The 20,133-nt window shown below is 40.1% G+C and overlaps 1 protein-coding gene across 4 annotated transcripts in view; it reads right to left on the bottom strand.

The window, feature by feature from the left end:
- Positions 1–570: 570 nt before the first annotated feature.
- pik3r3b (phosphoinositide-3-kinase, regulatory subunit 3b (gamma)) overlaps positions 571–20,133 on the bottom strand; it is a 146,520-nt gene continuing 126,957 nt past the window's right edge. For 2 of the 4 annotated variants that reach the window (XM_058778103.1, XM_058778104.1), the window contains 9 exons: positions 10,193–10,304; positions 8,015–8,113; positions 7,735–7,915; positions 7,058–7,183; positions 6,740–6,882; positions 6,481–6,657; positions 6,310–6,384; positions 6,049–6,219; positions 571–5,528 (listed from right to left, as the gene is read on the bottom strand). In XM_058778103.1, the coding sequence (XP_058634086.1) occupies positions 5,327–5,528; positions 6,049–6,219; positions 6,310–6,384; positions 6,481–6,657; positions 6,740–6,882; positions 7,058–7,183; positions 7,735–7,915; positions 8,015–8,113; positions 10,193–10,304 (1,286 nt within the window). In that variant the 3' untranslated portion in view covers positions 571–5,326. Of the gene's footprint in view, positions 5,529–6,048; positions 6,220–6,309; positions 6,385–6,480; positions 6,658–6,739; positions 6,883–7,057; positions 7,184–7,734; positions 7,916–8,014; positions 8,114–10,192; positions 10,305–14,540; positions 14,581–17,734; positions 18,193–20,133 lie in introns of those variants that run through there. The other 2 variants (XM_058778105.1, XM_058778106.1) reach the window with 2 other exon arrangements.

The raw sequence follows: 20,133 nt of genomic DNA, 5'->3' as shown, positions 1-20,133 counted from the left end.
CACATTTCTTAATATTAAGCCTAAAATGTGTTTTAATGTCACTATTAATAAGGATCGTATGATCTTTGAATAATATTGGGCTTAATTCAGGATATTTAAAGTGTTCTCGAAGTATACTTGCAATATTTCCACTTTAGCACAATCAAATCTACTTCAGTATATCTTTAGTTGGACTTCAGCACTACTTTCGCACGTTGTTCCAGTTTAGCAGACTTTGTCTACCAGTACTAAAAATACAATTGCAGTTTATTTTTATTAAGTACATAACTATGCAAATGTATTTGCATACTTACCATGAAATAAATGTATTTTAAATACATTTTAGTATATTTATTTTTCGTCTTAACATACAGCTAAAATAGTTGTATTTTCTTATGTAGCCTGTTTTTTCCTGTTTCAAAAATCAGTAAACTACAATTTGTGCAGCCTTTAAAATGTGAAGTGTGTTTACTTCATAAATCATTTACATATATTAAAAATTATAAAACGAATCGTATACATTTTTATAGGCTATAACCAATAACGAATCTCCTGAACCTGCACATTTTAAAAATACGCAAAGACAGAGACTTGAACAAAATATTTTCTTTATTCTGCAAGAGAACTGAATATTGTGGAGTTCCATTGATTATATACATGAGTTCACCTCATAACAAATGGAGAGTCTACAACCAATACAAACTATTGTAACAGATACAAGAAAATGTTGTGGTGGAAATTGTAACTGAAGAATAAGTCAGAAGCAACAATGAAAGTCAAATACTGAGAGAGAGGATTTCTGACATCTCTTGTTCTCTACATGAAGAGCTAAGTATCTCATGTCCTTTTGTGCCATAACTTGTCTTATAAGACATGAAATACTTGTTTATAGAAGCATAAATGGACTGGAGCCGGTGCAACACGTTTATTTTCATTGCAGTATGTATGTTTTTTGGACATGGAGAACCCGTGGCTTATTGCTCAAGCTGAGTCTATAAAAGTCCAGAGATGGAAACACTGCTGGTGTTAAGGAAATATTTATATTGATGCAGAATAAAAGTGAATATTCAGTCAATAAGATGATCAGAGTATGAAGAAAACATTAGTTTAAAGGTCTCAGATGAGATGCATTTATACGTTACTGAGTCGGTTGTGCAAACGGTATTGAACACGCTGTTGTCTATTGCTTCAGCTCCTCTGTCTCAGTTTTTGTGAACATCATTTTGCTTTTAGTCACTGCAACAAAGGGCTCCAACTTATTTTAGCTGAAAAAGCAGACTTTTCATAAGCTATATTAAAATTTATATTTGACTACACCATAAACAGACAATTAACAGTTTTTGTTCCACATCTTTTTTTTTTGTTTTACTTTTTTTTTTTGTATGTTTGTTTTTATTACACAAAACAACAGTCAAGAGTACCAAAGCATGCTGGGTTTTACGTATGTCAAAGTGGGAAGGAGAGTGATAGTTTTTTTTTTTTTTCCTTTTTCATTTTTTTGAAAACCTGTTATTTTCTTATATATATATATATATATATATATATAAGAAATGTGCTGGATATCATGGTGGGACAGCTGTGGTAAGAACACAAAAGACTCCCAATGAGAATCACAACATATTCAAACCTGACTGCAAATAAAACTTTGCAGAACTGCACAAGGGGGCAATAGCCAGTGCTAGTTAACAGTCCGGAAATAACCTTAGCCAGGTCTTCTAGTCATAACACCTGCTTTGTACAGAGTCTAACTGAAAACTCAAGCGGTTATGAGTCAAGAAAGGTTGTTTTGGTACATGTCCAAACCCTCTGAGCTTTTGAAGCAATGCACTGTTGATTCTGTCAGCTTGTTATAATGTGTGCGCTTCCCCCATTCCCACTTCAATACAAAAAAATGCACTCTAGTAAATGTCTCTCATACGAATTCCCAATGCAATGCTTTTCATGTCCCTGAAAACTTTCGGAAGGAAAAAGAAAAACAGAATATTTCATGCTTTCTTGAGTATAGGAACAAAGAAAACCAACAAACCCCACTGCTTTCTGCCCTGCAGAGAATGACAATCGCTTTTCTTTTTTTCCTAAACAAACCATACATTTCTGTGTGGTATAGGGTTGTCTGTTTTCTTTAATGAGTTTTACAAAACAAAAAAAACAAAAAAGCAACAATGACTCCAGCTGGAGTGAACGCAAGACTATTCTGTAAAGAAAAGAGGCATAGAAACACTTGATTTTGGTAACTTTAGAGGTGGTTTAGTGACCTAACGGACAAATTAATGACAAGGAATAACTGTGATGGCACGCACACACACACAAAAAAAAAAGCATTTATCTTTTACAAACAAGTGAGTGCAAAAATGAATCAGCTTTAGGCCAGCCTGTTCAATCTGAGGCTTAACAAAACTACATTTCATTTCGGTAAACAAATTGTCATCAGATTTTTTTTTTTTTTTTTAAATGGCAAAAAAATGGACCCCCAGCCAATCCACAGTGAACCCTTCAATATACGGACAGTAATAAAGACATTGTTATTTTGCCAGACAAGTGAGGGGCTAGCAATAGCAACCCGAAAACTAAGACACAAAATTAAGTTTGCATGAAAGCAAGGCAATTGAAATACAAGGGAAGAAAATTATGCATCTCTTCAAAACTAAAACTACCCAAGAAAATAAAACAAACCAAACTTAAATCTTTGGTCTCGACGCCTGGGAAAACTCTAATAAACGTAGCAAAAAAGTGATTAAAACATTTTTTTTTTTTCTTCAAACAGTTATTCAAATATGATGTGTGCTATACTGGACTCCAGTAATCAGCTCTGTGAACATAAATAAGCCCCTTTACTTTCAACAAAACACACAAGTTGAGTTCCAGTCTTTACGTTTTGTAGTCAATCCACTCATGCCATAAAAGGGATTTCCTGTGTTTTAATAAATGTATCTATGTATTATTAAAGACATTCAATGGTGAGTGATGCAAGAGTTCAAGTAATACACAGAGGGCCCCTCTGGGGCCCAGCTTCAAAAACAACGACAAAAAAAAAAACATTTGGAGGATAAAATAAAATGAAAATAAAGCTGGATCTATGATATAGAACACAGTAACCAAAAGCTTTCCACAGAAAAAAAATAAAAATAAAAGGCAACACCAAGGCTGCAAAGACATATTAGTGAACGGTCGCACACACAGAACTAAAATCAAGCAGCTGATCTGCTGAGGTTAGCGTGTTCTGGTCGTGCCACAGCGATGTTAGCGCAGACAAGATGAGAACGCCGAGTTCTGCCAGTAACACCCAATCAAACCACAGCCACTTGCAATAGCAAATGAAAAGCAACTGAAAAGAACAGTGGATGGGGGAAAACCTCCATCAGTTTCCCTGTCTGCATGTGGTTTTCATTAGGACTCTAGGTTGTAAGTTCATCTCGACAGCTGATCTGACTGAATGCTCTGTTTGTTTCCAAACTAACCCACCAAAAGACTCCCAAGTTTTCCATCTCAAATAATGCAGATCACTTCAGAAACAATTAACAACACAACTTCATGAAAAAAAACAACTATTTTACGATTTGGCAATTGTTTTGATTCATACGAAAACTTCCACCCAAACCTAAACATAAATGGGGTGTAAGCAGATCGTACAAAACGGTACAGTTGTTTGAATTTGCCACCAATTTGCCAAAACATAAAATAGTTAGAAATTGCCATTAAGAGTGTTTTGACAAATAATGTCATTAAATTTACTATATGCTGCTTTTTCTACTGCAGCATGCTGTGGATTGAGTGAGATGGGTAGCTGCAGTGGTGAGTGAGGGCTGTCTGTGCTGGTTAATGACCTGTAAGACTATAACAGTCTTATACAACCAAATCGTAAAAAATGGGAAACTGGGAAAGAAAACAAAAAATAATGTGAACTTCAATACTAAACTGGACACCTGCATGCCAGAAGCCCAACAAAAACAGGAAGTTATAATAACTGACGTACCGACAGTGAATATTGTGCATATAGCTTTGAATATTTTCATAAAGGTTTTATTGTGCGACATTAAAACCAACAGGCAGCCAAACAATGAAAAGTGTATTATCTCTTTTCTGATACAGAATGAGTCAACCTGCTAAAGAGAAGCACTAGGCAATAAAGGGGCTTTTTTCAAAAGGTTCAAGTGATTATCGCTTTTTGATGCCACTGAGAGCAGTTTGTTTCTCTCTCTGACAGACCACTTCTCTACCATCAAAAGCTGGATTGCACTTTGTTTCAAGTTACGTACTGAAGCACATTTGCTCTAACACTGCTCCTGCTTACTGAAGAATGTCTTCTGAACATGTTTGACAGGTACACAAATCCAATTAAGCATTAAGATGCCACATTAGTTAAAAACAAGTAATTGTTTTTTTTTTTTCAATTTTGGTGCAGCGGTCAGTTGTCATTTCTATATAAGTGCTTTATGTCGACTGTGTCTGTGCATGCGATTTTGGTTCTTAAAAAAATGTGGAGCTTCTGTTCACAGGACACAGATCCAAACTATTTTAAGTAGTTTGCAAACTAGGTGTATTAAGTATCATTTCGCTCAATTAATACAAGCCAATTTTATCACAAGAAGTAAAAAAAAGAAAGAAAAAAAGTCCTCCCCATGCCAACTTTGGTCTCTGCACTGAGCTGTAGCGATCTTAACTGCTTAGGAAAGGACAAAACTTTTGATCCAGCCAAACAGAAAAAAAAGCACCTCTAAGGTTAGTGTTAGTGTTAAAACAAGCTTTTGTTTTTAAGACTACAACACATTTTCACTTGTGCCCTCCCAAACCATCCCACAACCTCTCGTTCAGCAGCAGTCACCGTGAGAACACTCTGGAAAGTGTCAGTCGTCTGTTTGCTACAGTTTTTGCCTTTTTGAAACACTTAAAGAGAGAGATGGAGACATTTAAACAAACTAATTATTTTCCTGCCTTACATATAGTTAAGGATTTTGCAAAGACAATACAAATAAACAAAAGAAAAAAACAGAAAGATGTGAGAAAATCGAGGCAGGAAAAAAAAGCTTAAGCTAAAAGCTAAAACGGAGCATGTAAAAAGTCCCAGCTGGAGTTTAGGTAGCAGCGCGGGTCACCTGAAACTCGCCTCCACTGCTTCCTTCTGCTTTTTTCACATTCACAAACATTTAAAACTTCCTTGTGCAAATCAAGCAGTCTTTAGAAAGAATGCCCTCCAAATTGTTCTTGTAAAAATATATAACTCCAAGGTGGCTGACGTGTTGCAGCAAGTGTTTTTTTGTAGTTGTTGGTATGTTTTTTTTGTTCAGAAACTGTTCCTCCCTCCCATGAGTGTAGAGTTTTTTATTTTTTTATTTTGGGGGGCGAGTCTTCATCTCCGAGGGCCTGAGGGCATCTGTGCATACACTGGGTACGCCAGCCGCACGTTGAGCGAGTCGTTGTGCTGGACCAGTGAGGTCTGGTGGTAGTGCAGGACCAAGTCTTTCAGAGTGCTGTACAAGTTGTAGGGCTCGGCGAAACCGTAGCCGCGGGGTGTGCTGTAGATGACGCAGTGCTTCACCTCGCCGTCCACACTACAGACAGAAACACGACAGATCTCATTATCAATGTGATTTCGAACCAGAATCTGACCTCAGACAAAGATAAAGGCAATCAGTTTGCTCAATGACAACCAAAGTTCATATCGCTCTAGAGGTGAAAATAATCAAAGAGGATCGATACATTGATTTGTTTCTTGTAGCTGGGAAAAGGTAGAGTCTTAATATTAAAATGTCTATGAAAAATACATCTAATTTTATATATGCCTACATGAGATGAGATGGGAACTTGGGGACAGAGAATGTAAATATGAGACTAGATCTGAACTTAAGTTGAAAAAATTATAGACTGAAATGACCTTAATGTTAACATTTTAATGCGAGTTTGTCATTTCACATACTATTGTTAACTTAATTCTCTTTTAAAACGACTTCTTTTAATTAAAAAAAATACAGTCTAAGAAAACAATTTGTAGACACTTAAGAAATCAACATTCTCCTATTTCATTGGCATAACTATAACCTCACTATGTCTACATCTTCTTAAGATACTCACACAACAGAGCAGGCGTAACAGCCCTTCTTGCTGCTCTCGCGGATGAGGAAGGCTCCATCGGGTTTGCCGTGTAGCAAGTCCTCTGCCTGCGTTCGGTTTAGGTCCCCCACAAACCAGCTCTTCTCATCGTAGTGTGGCAGATTCTCATCCTCCTCACTGACGAAGTAGGCGCTGTGATTTGGAAAGGAAATGTGTTAGATGCTGTGATGGAGCCAGTCATTTGATCTCAAATTTCAAGTAATAAATGACAATTTGACTTACTCATCCGTGTTCTCATTTTTGATCCCCAGCCAATCGTTTATTCGTTTCTGTCGAACACCTTTATGATTGAGCCAGCTGCATGAGAAAGAAGCAGCGGAGTGTTTATACATGGAGGAAAAACTGTCAACAATGAAGATGACGAAATGAGGTGCAAAGGAAGGTTCTTCTTACACAAGGTACTGATCTCTAATCTTTCTGAGCTGAATGAGATCTGGCTTTAAGCTGTTCATTTTCTTGTCCGTCTCCCTGTTGTCCAAAGCCTGTGTTTTCAGGTCCTGTTCAAGCCGGGTCTTACTGTCGTGAATCTCACCAAGACGGGATTTGAGCTTCTCGTAGTTCATCATGATCCTGAGAAAGAAACAAGAACGATTTGTAAACCCATAGATCAAGGTTGCCGACCAAAGTGATCTTAACTGAGGACTTTGCGTACCTTTCAATCTCTTTGTCATTGCCCTCTCTGCGGAATCGCTCGATGTATTCTTTACTGTAGCGTTCCTGCGTGTGACACTGTTCTTCAAAAATTTTAATGGTCTCATTGAAGGCCTCTATTGCAGTACGTTTCATCTGGATCTCCTGCAATCAAAGGAAAGATAAAGCAATGGATGTGATGCTGTGCCTCTTAATAGACTTGGTTAATTGGTCAATGAGCTTCTGTAAAGGAATAAATTGTTTGTGCATGTGGCGTTTAGCACTGGAGTAAATGGGTTGGTTGTCTATCGATCCGATAGTGATGTTCTAAGGGGCTTACCTGTGAGGTTTTTGTGTGCTCCTCGTAGAGTCTGTCATATTCTTTACTCTTCTCCTGATATTGATTGTGATATTCCTGGAGTTTCCTCCCCACTGCATCAATGTTGTCCTCTTTCACCAGCTGATCCTGAGAGAGCGAGAGTAAATGCATTGTTATTGATATGAATTGCTGAGTGAAGAAAAGTGCGACGGGGAAAAAAAGGACTGCTCGCAGCAACATACTGTAGGTTTTGCTTACAAAGTGAAAGCCATTTTTCAGGAATTTTCTTCCAGGAATCATTAATAAAAATCTTGGAATCTGTAAGTGCCTCTCGAGGGCTTACATTTGTGGAACCCCCTAAATAATGAGCACCTGTGTGTCTGAGAAAGATACCGGGAGGGCGAAGGAGGAGGAGGAGGAGGGGGAAACGAATAAATGCCTGGATGGCCTTTCGACATTGTGGATGTGTGCAATTATTTAGGAGGTGCGCTGCTGTGGCAATAAACAAAGTAATATTTCATGCCAAAAGCATCCTGCTGCCTCTGCAGTTTCACTCAAAACAAGCTGCACAATTCATTCAGCAAACACGCTCTTTAGGGCCGAAGCGAGCGAGGGAGAGGTGGGAGGAAAAAGAGGTAAAAGGAAAGGAAGGGATGGCTGTAAATGTGATACCCCCGCCTTAATCTAAACCCATTTACCTGCTGGTAGCGGGAGACGGGATACATGAGCTTTACGTCCAGTTTGGTGTTGTACTGGGCCAGGGACTCGTGCCTGTAGTGACTGATGAGCTCCACCACTGAGCTGAACGTGAGCGGGTCTGAGAAACCGTACTTCCCATCCCGGTGGTAGATCTTTATTAGCTTATTGTTTCCACCTTTCCTGTAGGGAAAAAAAAAGAGATTGTGTTGGACCACAGATCAATGTAAGCTGAATGGAGAGGGTTTTAAACGTGTAGAAGCTTTCCAAAATATTAGTTACCTTAGCGTTAGTGTGTAATCTCCCTGCATCTTGGTCGAGGCGTCACGTACCAGGAAAGTACCATCGGGCATGTCTCTCAGCTTGTCGTTCACCTCTTCCCTGCACAGAAAAAAGACAGATACTCCACACATCAAATCTTGCGCTTAATAATTCATAATTACAGCTAAAATAAGTTTTCCGTGGCCTCTGTCCTATACTCTACGGAAAGGGCTGACACACACACAAAAACACATGACTTCTCTTTGCCTGGCTGTATAAATAAATTTGGTCTGGCAGAGGGCAAAGGCACTGGTCTGTGACCATACTGTCTGCTACAGCCGTCTGGGAGAGAGTGAGACATCTTTGAATGGTTTAACTGTTGACCCCGTCCTGCACACCCACATGTATGCCGATGCCTCTAGCTCTTGTCTTAAAATCAGACAGACTGTCTCTTTAAAAGTGCCTCCAGACGACCAGCGGAGGAGCTGTCAGGCTTCAAAGACTTTCCTGCTTTTTTGCCCCCTTCTCTATTTTAGTCTGTCTGGGAGGAATGTCACACAGGACTCCTCCCATTCTCCTGACAGCCAACAGCCTAGTCATGCTGGAGCTCAGTTGACCCCGACCCTGGCTCCTCAGGAGGGGGTATATTTAGCCTACTTTGGGCTGCTGAGGTAAGGAGCCTTTGACTAAGCATTGCTCCCACCTTTCTGGGGGAGGAGGCCTCTCTTACATCCTGCACTGGGAGCTGTGGGAATCAGGTGCATTTTTAGGCTGTAGTGCATCAGCAAGTTCCTAGTTTAGGGGAGGTGTCCTATTTAAGTAACATGCTTGGATTAGAGAAGCAATTGAGAAATGAAATTACAAGCATTTTTGCTTCTGTAATATGATGTAATTGAAAAAAAGCATTGCAATATGATGTATAAAGATGCAAAGAGCAGAGAAAAAGACAAGGTGCACAGATGACGTCATGCACATGATGAGCAAGCGGCAGTAACGTCAGTGTTATATCTGTGGAATAACGCACAATTTTGCCCAAAAAGTAAAGAGTAGGCTACATATTGTAAATAAATAGAGTCAATTTTGATTTCATCTAAGCTCAAGCCTACAAGAAAATCAGGAATCCACAACAGGCATGCTGATGATTAACATGGCTGAGAACCATTACTATGTACTCAACTAAAATTTAAATCTGATCTCTCATAAGTTAAATCTCTAAATGCACTACCACTGCTTTAACTAAGTATGGTTGTATAGTAGTAATATTATAATAGGATTTAACATATTCTTCACTGAGACCATAATAGCAGTCTATATTTTAAATTCAACAGTCAGCATCAACTGTGCTTTGGAGTTCTTCTTTATTTGATGCCTGAAGTTTAGTTACTTCCTGATTTTGAAACTAGTAAGCACTGAACATAGGTTTGAAGCGACGCGAAAAGCAGATCTGGTTTATCTGGGAAGGGACTGTGTGAGTTAAAGGATAGCAGGGCTTCAGAGATCGGTGAGCCTGTGAGCATCTCTGCAGAATTTCTACTTGCCCAACATCAAACGAGTCTAAAGCTGGTCACTAAGCAGCAGACTAATCTGCTAAAACCTGAGAGTTTTATGGGTTGTGTTGGAAACTGGCCAGACAGCTTGACATTTTGGAGATTTGGGTTCTTCTATCCCTCCCCTTAAGTAATGGCAACTAAACCACCCCCTGTCTTTCTCTATTCAGCTCTTCCTGTGTCTCTCCCCCACTGCATTGCCTTTCTGCTTTTGTACAGCTGCGAAAAAGCGTACATGCCTCCAGGATAAGTGAGCCAAAAGAAGAGGAGAGGATCAAAATAGGTTCACCAGCTTACATAAAGAAAAAAAAAAAAAGAACAGAAAAGTTTGCAGAGCAGCTGAAAGAGCAACATGACACTCCAGAACTGACTCCACCTCAGGCTAGCGACTTGGAAACCATCAGGTGGAGGGATAGGAAGATCTGACATCTCCCAACAGTCAAGTAACAACCCAGAGAACTTTTCATCTTATCCAAATGCCTTATGACTGTACTAGCCAACTATCACCTGACTTGCACACTGCCGAACGTGTCCACCACGTGATGAGGGCAGTCACACTATGAGCTAACTGGCATGAGGAAAGATTTTCAGAGCAGAACAGACAGAAATCCAATCAAGTGAGAAATGAAGTCTAGTGTCAAGTGACTCTTACCTTGATATGTCTCCCCAGTACCATTCCGCTTCTTGCAATGAGCCGCTGGCGGCTTCTTTCACACCGTTGCCATTTACTGGTGTCATGGGTTTTGTTGGCTTGGGAGGAAGAGCTGCAGAAGAAACGAGAGATTTATTTTAGTGGAAAATCTTCTAACCTCATGAACAATCCTAGAAATATGAAGTTGGTGTTGCGACCTTACAGATGAAAACCTAATCTTCTTAAAGAATAAACTAAGCGGATGTCATGTTAACAAATGGCTGTTGTTCATTCTCATGAATAAAGTTAAGTTGCTAAGAGAATCCAAATTTGAACTTAAAATACAAAAATGGTAGGAATACAATATAGTTGTATTAAAAACAACAACAAAAAAAAACACTGCTTTGGGATAGTTTTTTTTTTCTTTTAAGAGTTTGCGAGTACTTATAGTACTGACAGTCGAATAGTAGGAAGGTTACCGCCCAGGATTAACTATTGACCTTTAGCCCTTAATTTTCCCATAGATGGCCTTTCAATACGCTCTCCTCCGTCACATCATGTGTAGTTAGACGAGCTTGTTTCGGAAAATGCAACAGTGATTTCCACTGAAAATGCAAAAGATCAGTTTTCACGGAAAATGCAACAACAACATATTCCGTTTGGCCCAAGCGAAAGTGTAAACAAAAAACAAATGACCTTCTCTGCTAGTCTTGCTTTTCTTCTACTTGCTGAATATGTAATGAACAGGTTCCTTTCCTTTGAGTGATAGGCTTCCTTTGTTGCCAGCAAAAGCAAACAACAGCTGCTGCAACAGCATGCTGGAAAGCTAATGCTGATGATGCTCTTGCTATCTTGCGGGTCAGGGGTCACCAGAACGTGCTGCTCAGCCATGCAGTGCATCATGACACCCTCACTCACAGAAATGTCGCTGAGAGAGTGTGCTGTGTATTACATCTTCACAGCATGCATTCTCATGTCTAATCTCCTGATGTGAATTTTTCAAACTTAGAGCCAAAACTAAACTAGAATGACGGTTAAATGTCATGCAAATCTAATGTTACACAACTTTAAGCAAGACTAGCTGAATCTAGGGATGCAACAGCAGCTGCTCTAAACAAGGTGGTGTTCACGTGTTTTTGTGTTCAAGTGCTTCAGGGAAACCTTCAAGACCAGTTGCAGTTGGCAAAGACTAGTCTGAGACAAGAAAAAAAAAAAACTGAAGGCTGGAACTCCGTCTGAAATGTACAGAGACATAGTGTTCAAGCCTTGCACCTACCGCCAAGCCAAACTAACCTCCCCCGACCTAGATGAAACTTGCAACAGGGGCCTTGAAACAGCAACGTACCACTCCATTCTCAATGCACAGGTTTATTCAGAAGGCTTTTAAGTGAAACCAAAGACATACTCCAAGCAATACCAGCGGACTGTTTAGGGAGGACGTGGCTCATGCAGATTATTGCCATAATGAATTCAAATATGACCACATCATTACAAAAGTCAAGTTTCTTTAAAAACAGTCACCCACCTGTCCTTAGCCTGGCAGAGACAAGGCTGCGTGAGAACGGGTGTATATCTATGCCAGGACAAGGGAGGGGGAGTGGTCTGCTGCATTATAGGAAATGGGGAAGGCATGGAGCAAGTGAGAATACAGATGTCCGAGCTGAGTCTAGAAACCCTTGGGCCCTTCTAGCCAAAGAAACTTCTATCTGTTATGTGAATGAAAAGAGGCAAGACTAAGGTTCAATACACCGGAGGGGAGTCACGGAAATAAAAGCCCACAGGGACATGCAATGCACACTATAGCCAATGAATGAATCATTGCTGCTGGCACACTGTGGAATGACCCACTGCTCCGCTCACAATTGGTTCCTTTAATAAGAAATAATAATAATAAAATCGTTAAAGATCAGAGAAGAGATGAAGACTCTCTGAAGAAAGAGAGAGAGAAAGACACTTTCTTGTATTGCCATTTCAGTACTTTAAATTTATAAAGTTGTCATTGAAGTTTTATTACTTCCCGACATTGCAAACATTTGTGGATTGAAGATCTTTATGGTTCTTTAAAGTTTCGGTGTGCGGGAAGAGGGGTGTGTGAATGGCTTTCTTTGAGGGTGTCATTAATTAAAAGCAGTGGCGGTTTTTGGAGTGAGACTGCATGAGTGTAGTTGGAGACCTGGGCACAGTGACAACTCCTCCCTCCACTGGCCCACAGGAAACACCTTAGTCTGGTGGGGTGAGCGGCTTCAACCAGTCAAAGCAAAGCCAGGCTAACGGACACATCCCCACCCAAACTCTACTCCTGCAGGTGGCACACACACTATTCCAACATTTCAGTTGGTCTGAGAGGAGACCAGCCAAAAGCCTTGAATGGAAAATGAACATTTCTTCAAAGAAATGACTTTTGGAAGCTGTGCACTTTCCTGTCGTCACAAACTTTAGGGGGAGCGCTCACCACCTGGTAGGGAACTGTTTGTGCAGCATAGCAGCTTATGAAGAGTCATTTGACAGTGTATAACCTTCTGTTCCCTCTACGCCAACACAATAATCACCATATTAATATTACATTTGCAAATACCCACGTGGCTCACCTCCTCCACTCCCTAATGTAATTTAGAGACACAATAAACCGAGATTCAATCTCTCACTATTCAATACTAACATGCGAGCTGAAAACACACACACATTTATATTATATATATATATATATATATATATATAAGCATATATTTCAGCCTGATATTTCATTTAGTCACAAAGCCCCTTTCAGAGCTACAGTAGCAGCCTTACACCAGAAAGGGAAATGACCCCCCCTTTCTCTCACTCGCTCTCTACAGCAGCCAAAAGGCAGGTGCACAAGCCCAGCTGAAACCTCAAATTCCTGCCTACCAGTTTTCCACTGTCAGCTCTTTCTGTAAGTGTGTGACCACCTTTGTCCTACACACACACTTGGTTATCTTTGTGAGCTAGTGACGGGGTGTGAATATGAAAAGAACATGGAAAACGGAAGGAAACAGAGCAAGAAAAAGGCAGAGATGTGACTAGGTGATCTCATTACAGCGGTCACTCCATCTGTGTTAGGTGTCAGAGATATTGCATCTGGGGGGCACACAATGGAAAGTCCACATAGTCGCAGAATGCACACATTTTTAAAGCTACCATTCACAGATTCAAACTAATTACGATAATGATTTATGGCAAAACTGAACAAACAAAGGGGGTCAATTTAAATGACAAAAGTGAAAAGATTTTTTAAATTTCTACAACAGTAAACTAGCCCAGCATGCTTCACAATAAAAGCAAAACAAATAAATTAGGGTAGAATTATTTTTTAAATCAATTGTAAGATGATATTTTATAATTTCAAAATATTATTATATTTTCTAAATAACAAACTTTTAATGAAAGATGAAAATGGAAACATGAGAAAAAGAAAGTGACTAGGATGTAGGATGTAAAGGATGAGAAAGAACGAGAAGGAGTGAGTGGCAATGCAGCGCTGCGCAAGTCTGAACAAAGAAAACTATACATCCATAGGTAAAGCCTATGGCGATCGGCAACCAAGCAGTCCATTGTTTAGGAAACAAATATAAATGGCAACATGCAGCTCAGAACATCATCTCCAGAGGTCATTGTTCTGCAGCCATGCTCTTGTGCACAGTAACAAAAAGATATGCTCAAACTTCTGGTTCTACAGGTGACGGAGCCGATAAAGCAACAGTACTTTAAAAGACAACACAAACATAGACTGACACCACAAACACAAAACAGTTTAGTTTAGGGTTTGTATGTACAAATTAGGGGGTGCATTAGCATGAGAAAAAGCGTGTGGCAGAGAGTGATGACAGTGCCATTGAGGGGAGCAGCAGGCGAGGGCTGCCACGTCCTGATCCAGGGGGAATGAATTAAAAGTGTCACCAAGCACATGGGTGGTTTAAATAGTCCATCGGGGACGCTCACAATCACATGTGAAACCATACTCGCTCTGTGCACATATTATCATGATGCACTGTCACCATCCGCTCCTAATGAATGACTAAAAGACAATCCTTGCAGCTGAACTCTTACAACAGCCTCAAATTATTTTTTAATAAAATAAAAATCACAAAACAAGAAAAATGAAGTACAACTATCAAGGATTACACGTCCTGGAAAAAGCATGGTTCTTACGATAATACATGTTGACAAGAGCGCATGTTTCCATCCACACAAGATCCAGGACACTTCCCACACAATAGGACAAACACTAATTGTCATTGTGCTCCCCTGACAATCTGTTCAGAGCATTACAATAGCCATAAGACAGAAAAGACGAAAGCAAAGACAGTGACCGTGAAAAAGCAGAAGAAAAGAAGAATGGTGTCTCCCTTACCGTCCTCCTCGGGATCCTTTTTGAGCTGCATGTATACAGCCTGCACTCAGCTGTCTGTGACACGAGTCCTCTTATTCTCTCTCTCTCCCTCTCCCTCTCTCTCTCTCCCACTCGCTCTCGCTTTCTCTCCACCCTCCCTCGCTCGCTCTGCCTTTCAGACTAAAGCCAGAGGGAAAATCCCTGCTCCTAAATTCAGATGCTGCTGGCTTAACAAACCCTCTCAATGGAGAAGTCGGAAGCAGCCAATGAGAAAGCAGGAGGGGAGGTGGACACAACCATATGAGAAAGAGAGAGCGGAAAGCTCTAGGGAATGATGTAGGAGGGGGGAAGCGCTCCTCCCAGAGAGAGACAAGGCAAAGACGCTAACACGCGCTGAGGCGAACACAAACCGGGACACATGCATCGAACCGCTTCACAACCACATTGCTGGAAATGTAAGATTACCAGATGCTAAAAGTGTGCTGATTACCTAAACACTAATTTATATATATTTACTATATATACACATATAGGCTATATTTATTTTATTGTTATGTACACATATGTCTATACGTACAGAGAAAGAAAAATGCTGTTTTCACATTCTCCTAAAGAAAATCCTGCTTCCTCAACATAATGTCAATTTTCTGTGGACATTTATGAATGAACAAGCTCAAATACATTCAAGACAGAACAAGCTGAAAAGGCACAGAACAAAGAAAGAACCATGTATCAAGAGAGATAGTGACATTTCCATCCCTTATGTCATACGAATGTCCATTGAGGGATGTTAGAAGCTGACTTTCCCTTTGGTGGTGTCGCTGCACTTTTGTTATCCAGCCAGAGCACACTGCTCCAGCAGCCTTTATTACACTCACACATCACTGGCCCTAAGAGACAGGGGCCAACTTTCCCCTGGGGGCGGCGTGGCACCTGTGCTCATTGGACACTGCAATGGAACAAAGCGGTCGCTTGCTTGTTTGCAGACGCACGCACATACAGGACCGTACCTCGGAGCCTTTCACATCTCAATTCAGCTGTAATAAATATTCTAATGAACATCTGCACGGGAACCTCGTCCTGTTTCTTTCCTTTCCGAGTCACTCTTTCTAATCTACCAATCTTCTCTCAGACCAGGCGGATTTCACTGTCCCCGCAGTGCCTCTCTAACAGCGTCCCGGAGATGAAGTGCCGTGAGTTGAGGAAGAAGCAGATGATAAGTCAATGTGTGGCTATTGACCGTACATGGGGACAAACGGACGGATAGAAAAAAGGAGAGATCTGATAAACCTGTGTGCAGTGGCACAGAATGAAAGATAAGATTAATGTGTGGGTTGGTCACACGGTGCTGTGCTCATTCATCCCCGTGGCAGAGCAATCGAAGGGCTATTCAAGCCAGAATCCTGCTTTCCAGATCCGTTCAGTCCACCACAGCTCATTTTCTAGGAAACGAGGAGGTTAGAACTGAGCGTTAGGCATTGTTCCTTTGAACAACGCAGAGAATATCATAACCGTAATAAAATGATTCATTCTGCCCACTCTTGGAATAAGGCTGCATTTGGATGAAGAAACCGTTAACTATATGCAGATACATAAAGACACCACAATCTTCACAATCTAGCAACCTTCATAAAACGTTACAGATGGACTGTCAAGAAATGATGCACAAAATGGGTTTTGTGCTTTTGGACTAAACACAGTTTGTCTTAAAATCCCTCACAATGGTAACATGAAAGTAACAGCCTCATGCAAAACTGTCAAACACAGTCTCTTTTCTCATTCCATTCACATTTCACGCTTCCAAAAGTGTCATCCGTCTCTTTACTGCAGGAATTAACGACATGAATTAACGACCCATTGTCAACTATGCCTGTGACTTCTGAATGGGATCCAGTTTCCAGTCTATGACATCATTGTTAATGGCAATAAAATGGTGTCAGCGCTTAATAAATGACAAGAGAATGGCACTGAATTTGAATAAGGAGCGCAGAACACCAAAAGTAACATTCAGAAAGCTGGGAAACTTACTCCAAAAGACCCCTGAAGAGCTTTCACCATATATAATTCTGTGACTTCACGGGTCTACAAGTTGTATAGTCCCTATTTGCAAAATGGCTCAGGAGCAGATCCTGTGTAACACCACTTAAGGTGTCAAACCAATTCATAGAGTGCACTTCGATCTCTCCACATTTTGCATATCAATACCATTTGTGGTGAGCCATGCAAAATGTCCAAATCTCCTGAGGAAAAACTGACAGACTATAGCAGGACCTGTAACACAATCTCTCTATAAAGATTTTCATTTAACCATTTACAGGCCCAAATTACATGCAAACTTGTAATATTACTAGATATATACAGAGACGTTTACTCTGGTCCTTAAGAGATAGTTCACCTTTAAAAGGAAATATGCAAAATGACATCTCATTCACCATTAACTTCCATTGTATAAAAAAAGATGCAAAAAGTGAATGGAGACTGACACAATAACATCTCATTTTGTGTTCTACTGAAAAAAAAAAAAAAGTGTCATACAGATTTGATATAATAAGAGGGTGACTAAATGACAAGATTTTCGTATTCAGATGAACTATTACTTTAAAATAAAAACTACAGAGGGATGTAGACTGTTGCACTCTCTTCAGGGAGAAAGAGGCTTTAATATGGCTCCCATGTCTGAGTGAGAAGTCGGTTGTGATGCATTTAAAAATGTACACGATAATGTTAATGCAGACAGTGCATTGTATAAGTACGATTAAGGCACATTTTACTGACAAGCTGACAGCAAATGAACGATTTTAAGATGGCGAAATGGGTTTTTAAATGCCAGCCATACATGGCTCGCTGTACGCAACATTAAAATAAAATACATTTCAACTATAAAGAGGGGCAAGCTCCAGTTGTTTAAGCATACATATGACTGCAATGTCAGATAATGCGACTGTGTAAATGTTAAATACGCTAAAAGTCATTCATGAAACACAAAAGGAGATCTGCAGAATGACATCTGAGTCACCATTCATTTTCACTGTATGAAAAAAAGATACAATGAAAGTAAATGGTGACTGGGGCTGTCAGTCTCTAACCTTTTGTGCTTCCTGGAGGAGAAGAAAAGAGTCATATAGGTTTGTATCAATGTTAGAGTGAGGAAATGACAAAATATACATTATCAGGGTGAACTAAGCGTGCTGTTAGATTAATTGTTTTATCTATACCTGGCGGCTGGTCCATCTCAATGTAAAATATTAATTCAGTGGAATAGGGCATCATCACGTCTCTCCAGTCGTCATCTTCTTTCTCCGTATTCCACACTGTATTGTACATGGTCTGAGTCCTCTGGTGATCGACTAGCCTCTTACCGAACTGAGTAAAATCAAATTTTCAACACAGAAGAATGAAAGCAACATAAAAAGCTCGTCTGACTGAACGAAGAGCTCAACTTTAACAGTCTGAATGCCTGCTTCAGAGTAACTGCGTGTCATGAAAGCTGTCAAAGCACCAGGCTTCACTCATCCGGTATCACTTGATATAACATTTTTTTAATAAAATAAACTAAAATAAAAAAATTCTTAACAGTCCGACAGAACAGAAAGTAGATACCAGCTCTACAATCCACTCCGTCCTACCATGACGAAACAGTAGTCTTCATTTCAATCAGCTCCCCAGGTCTACCGGCCCTTTCACTTCACGAGGACGAGTCCATTCGGTGCGCACAGTATGGGGGCGGACCTGTTCTAACCGACACGCGTGGAGCAAATTACTCTACTCGTGCTTGCGTTTCAGAGGCTAATACATACGATAAATAATTGAAAACGGGAAAAGAAGACCGAGTTTGTAGTTATTTATTGTCGTTTCGCCGTGTGTTACGGTGTCGTTTCATTCACAAGTGACATCATTTTTCTGAACCCCTTCACCGGCACGCAATGGACTCGTCTTAAAACGGATCACTGGCACTGTAGGTGCTTTGGAGCACGCATACTCCAGATTTGGGAGCCAATCAGAATGCACGGCTCTCCCAACTAGTTGCCAAAGTCGGAGTTTGTACATTATTTGCAGCCGCGTGTTTCTCATGATCCAATGAACTTGTTCGAAGAGCGGAAGTCGACATACTATTGGTCGAACCGTTACCATGAGGTACAAAACTGATGGAGAGAACAGAGTTCGGTTGGAAGGAAGTACTGATTTTGATGCTATGTATATGTAAAAGATAGCATGTTGATTGGCGATATTGACAGTGCATATCAGTAAATACATTAGAAGCTTCATAAAAAGAGAAACAGCTGCTCATAAAAGGCTTATTATGGGCGTCTGGAAATACAAACTCGAATTAATTCTGGACAATCTCATTTGTGCTAATGAAATAAAGAACACACATGCTAATAATAAAATAAAAGAAGTAGCCTAACATTAACAAATAAACAACCCTTTCGGTCAAAAGTTCAATTCAGTTTGTGTTGTGTCTGTCAGTCAGTCTTATAAGTTTCAAATATAAAATATTAAGAAAAATACTGAACTTCCTCCAGGCATTTTGCAAAAATGTAATTTTTGCTAACTGTTGCCTGTGCTTCAGGTTTTCATCTGTATGTACATATCATTAATGCAGGTTGGTGGTCTGCTTTAGGAACAATTATATTGTGGATGGCAATCTGTCTCCCTGTACGCCTCTTTCAGTCCCCTCTGTTCTCATACGTGTGATCTATCCATCAAGAGGGAGAATGTCTCTCTATGGCCAGAGCAAAAAATAGGATCACAATGTTTGCATCTCTTTAATGCAGGACAGGGAGGAACCTCCAGATGGCTCGTGCCTGACAAAGGCTGTCCTTGTCAACTGTGTCAAACTTGCTTAATTGTCACTGTCCATGCTTCAGTTCAGCATGAGCAGATGGATCCAAAACAATGACGAGCAACCGAACAGTCACAGTAATCCATAAAAAGCTGTGGGAAAATATTAATCACTTACACCCAATGCATAATGAGCAAGTAATAAATGCCACAGGACCATGTAAATTATGTCCATACGAGCTGTAAATTCAAGACTGATGCATTTATCTGAGGTCACTCTGTTTTTGAGACTGAGAATGTCTGGTTTGGACTAAAGTGTATTGCTAGCCGCCTCTGCAACACCGGAGAAAGACACACGTGACTATGGGATTTGAGCGTCAGAAAAGTGTGTGTGCCTTAGAAACCTTAATGCACAACCAACTGCGGCTTGTTATTGGTCCATGCCTGTCCTCTTATTGGACAGAGAGCTAAATGCTAACAGTGTTTCTATGGTATGTCTGCAGGGTATTCAGATTTGGCTGGTCCAAGATGTGTAAAATACAAAGGAAAAGATCTTGCCAACTATATGCACTGCAATCTTTAATTAATTACCAAAGTGAGTATCTATGAACTAAGACATGATGAATGCCAACATTAAAATAAAATGTTTGGTCCCAAATTATTAATTGTATTACAGAGAAATGTATACCCAGCAAACTAAAAACATGGTCTTCTCTGTGGTTTAAATAATAAAGTTATTCCAATTAAAGGTTATGCCAGTTCTCGAGAGCATAATGATTGAACAAATATCTGTGTAGTGCAGGATGAGTCATCAATATTTCTCCATGTAAAA

This window comes from Onychostoma macrolepis, chromosome 06 (assembly GCF_012432095.1).
Source record: "Onychostoma macrolepis isolate SWU-2019 chromosome 06, ASM1243209v1, whole genome shotgun sequence".
NCBI classification, from domain to species: domain Eukaryota; kingdom Metazoa; phylum Chordata; class Actinopteri; order Cypriniformes; family Cyprinidae; genus Onychostoma; species Onychostoma macrolepis.
This window is presented reverse-complemented; position numbering and strand designations above follow the sequence as displayed.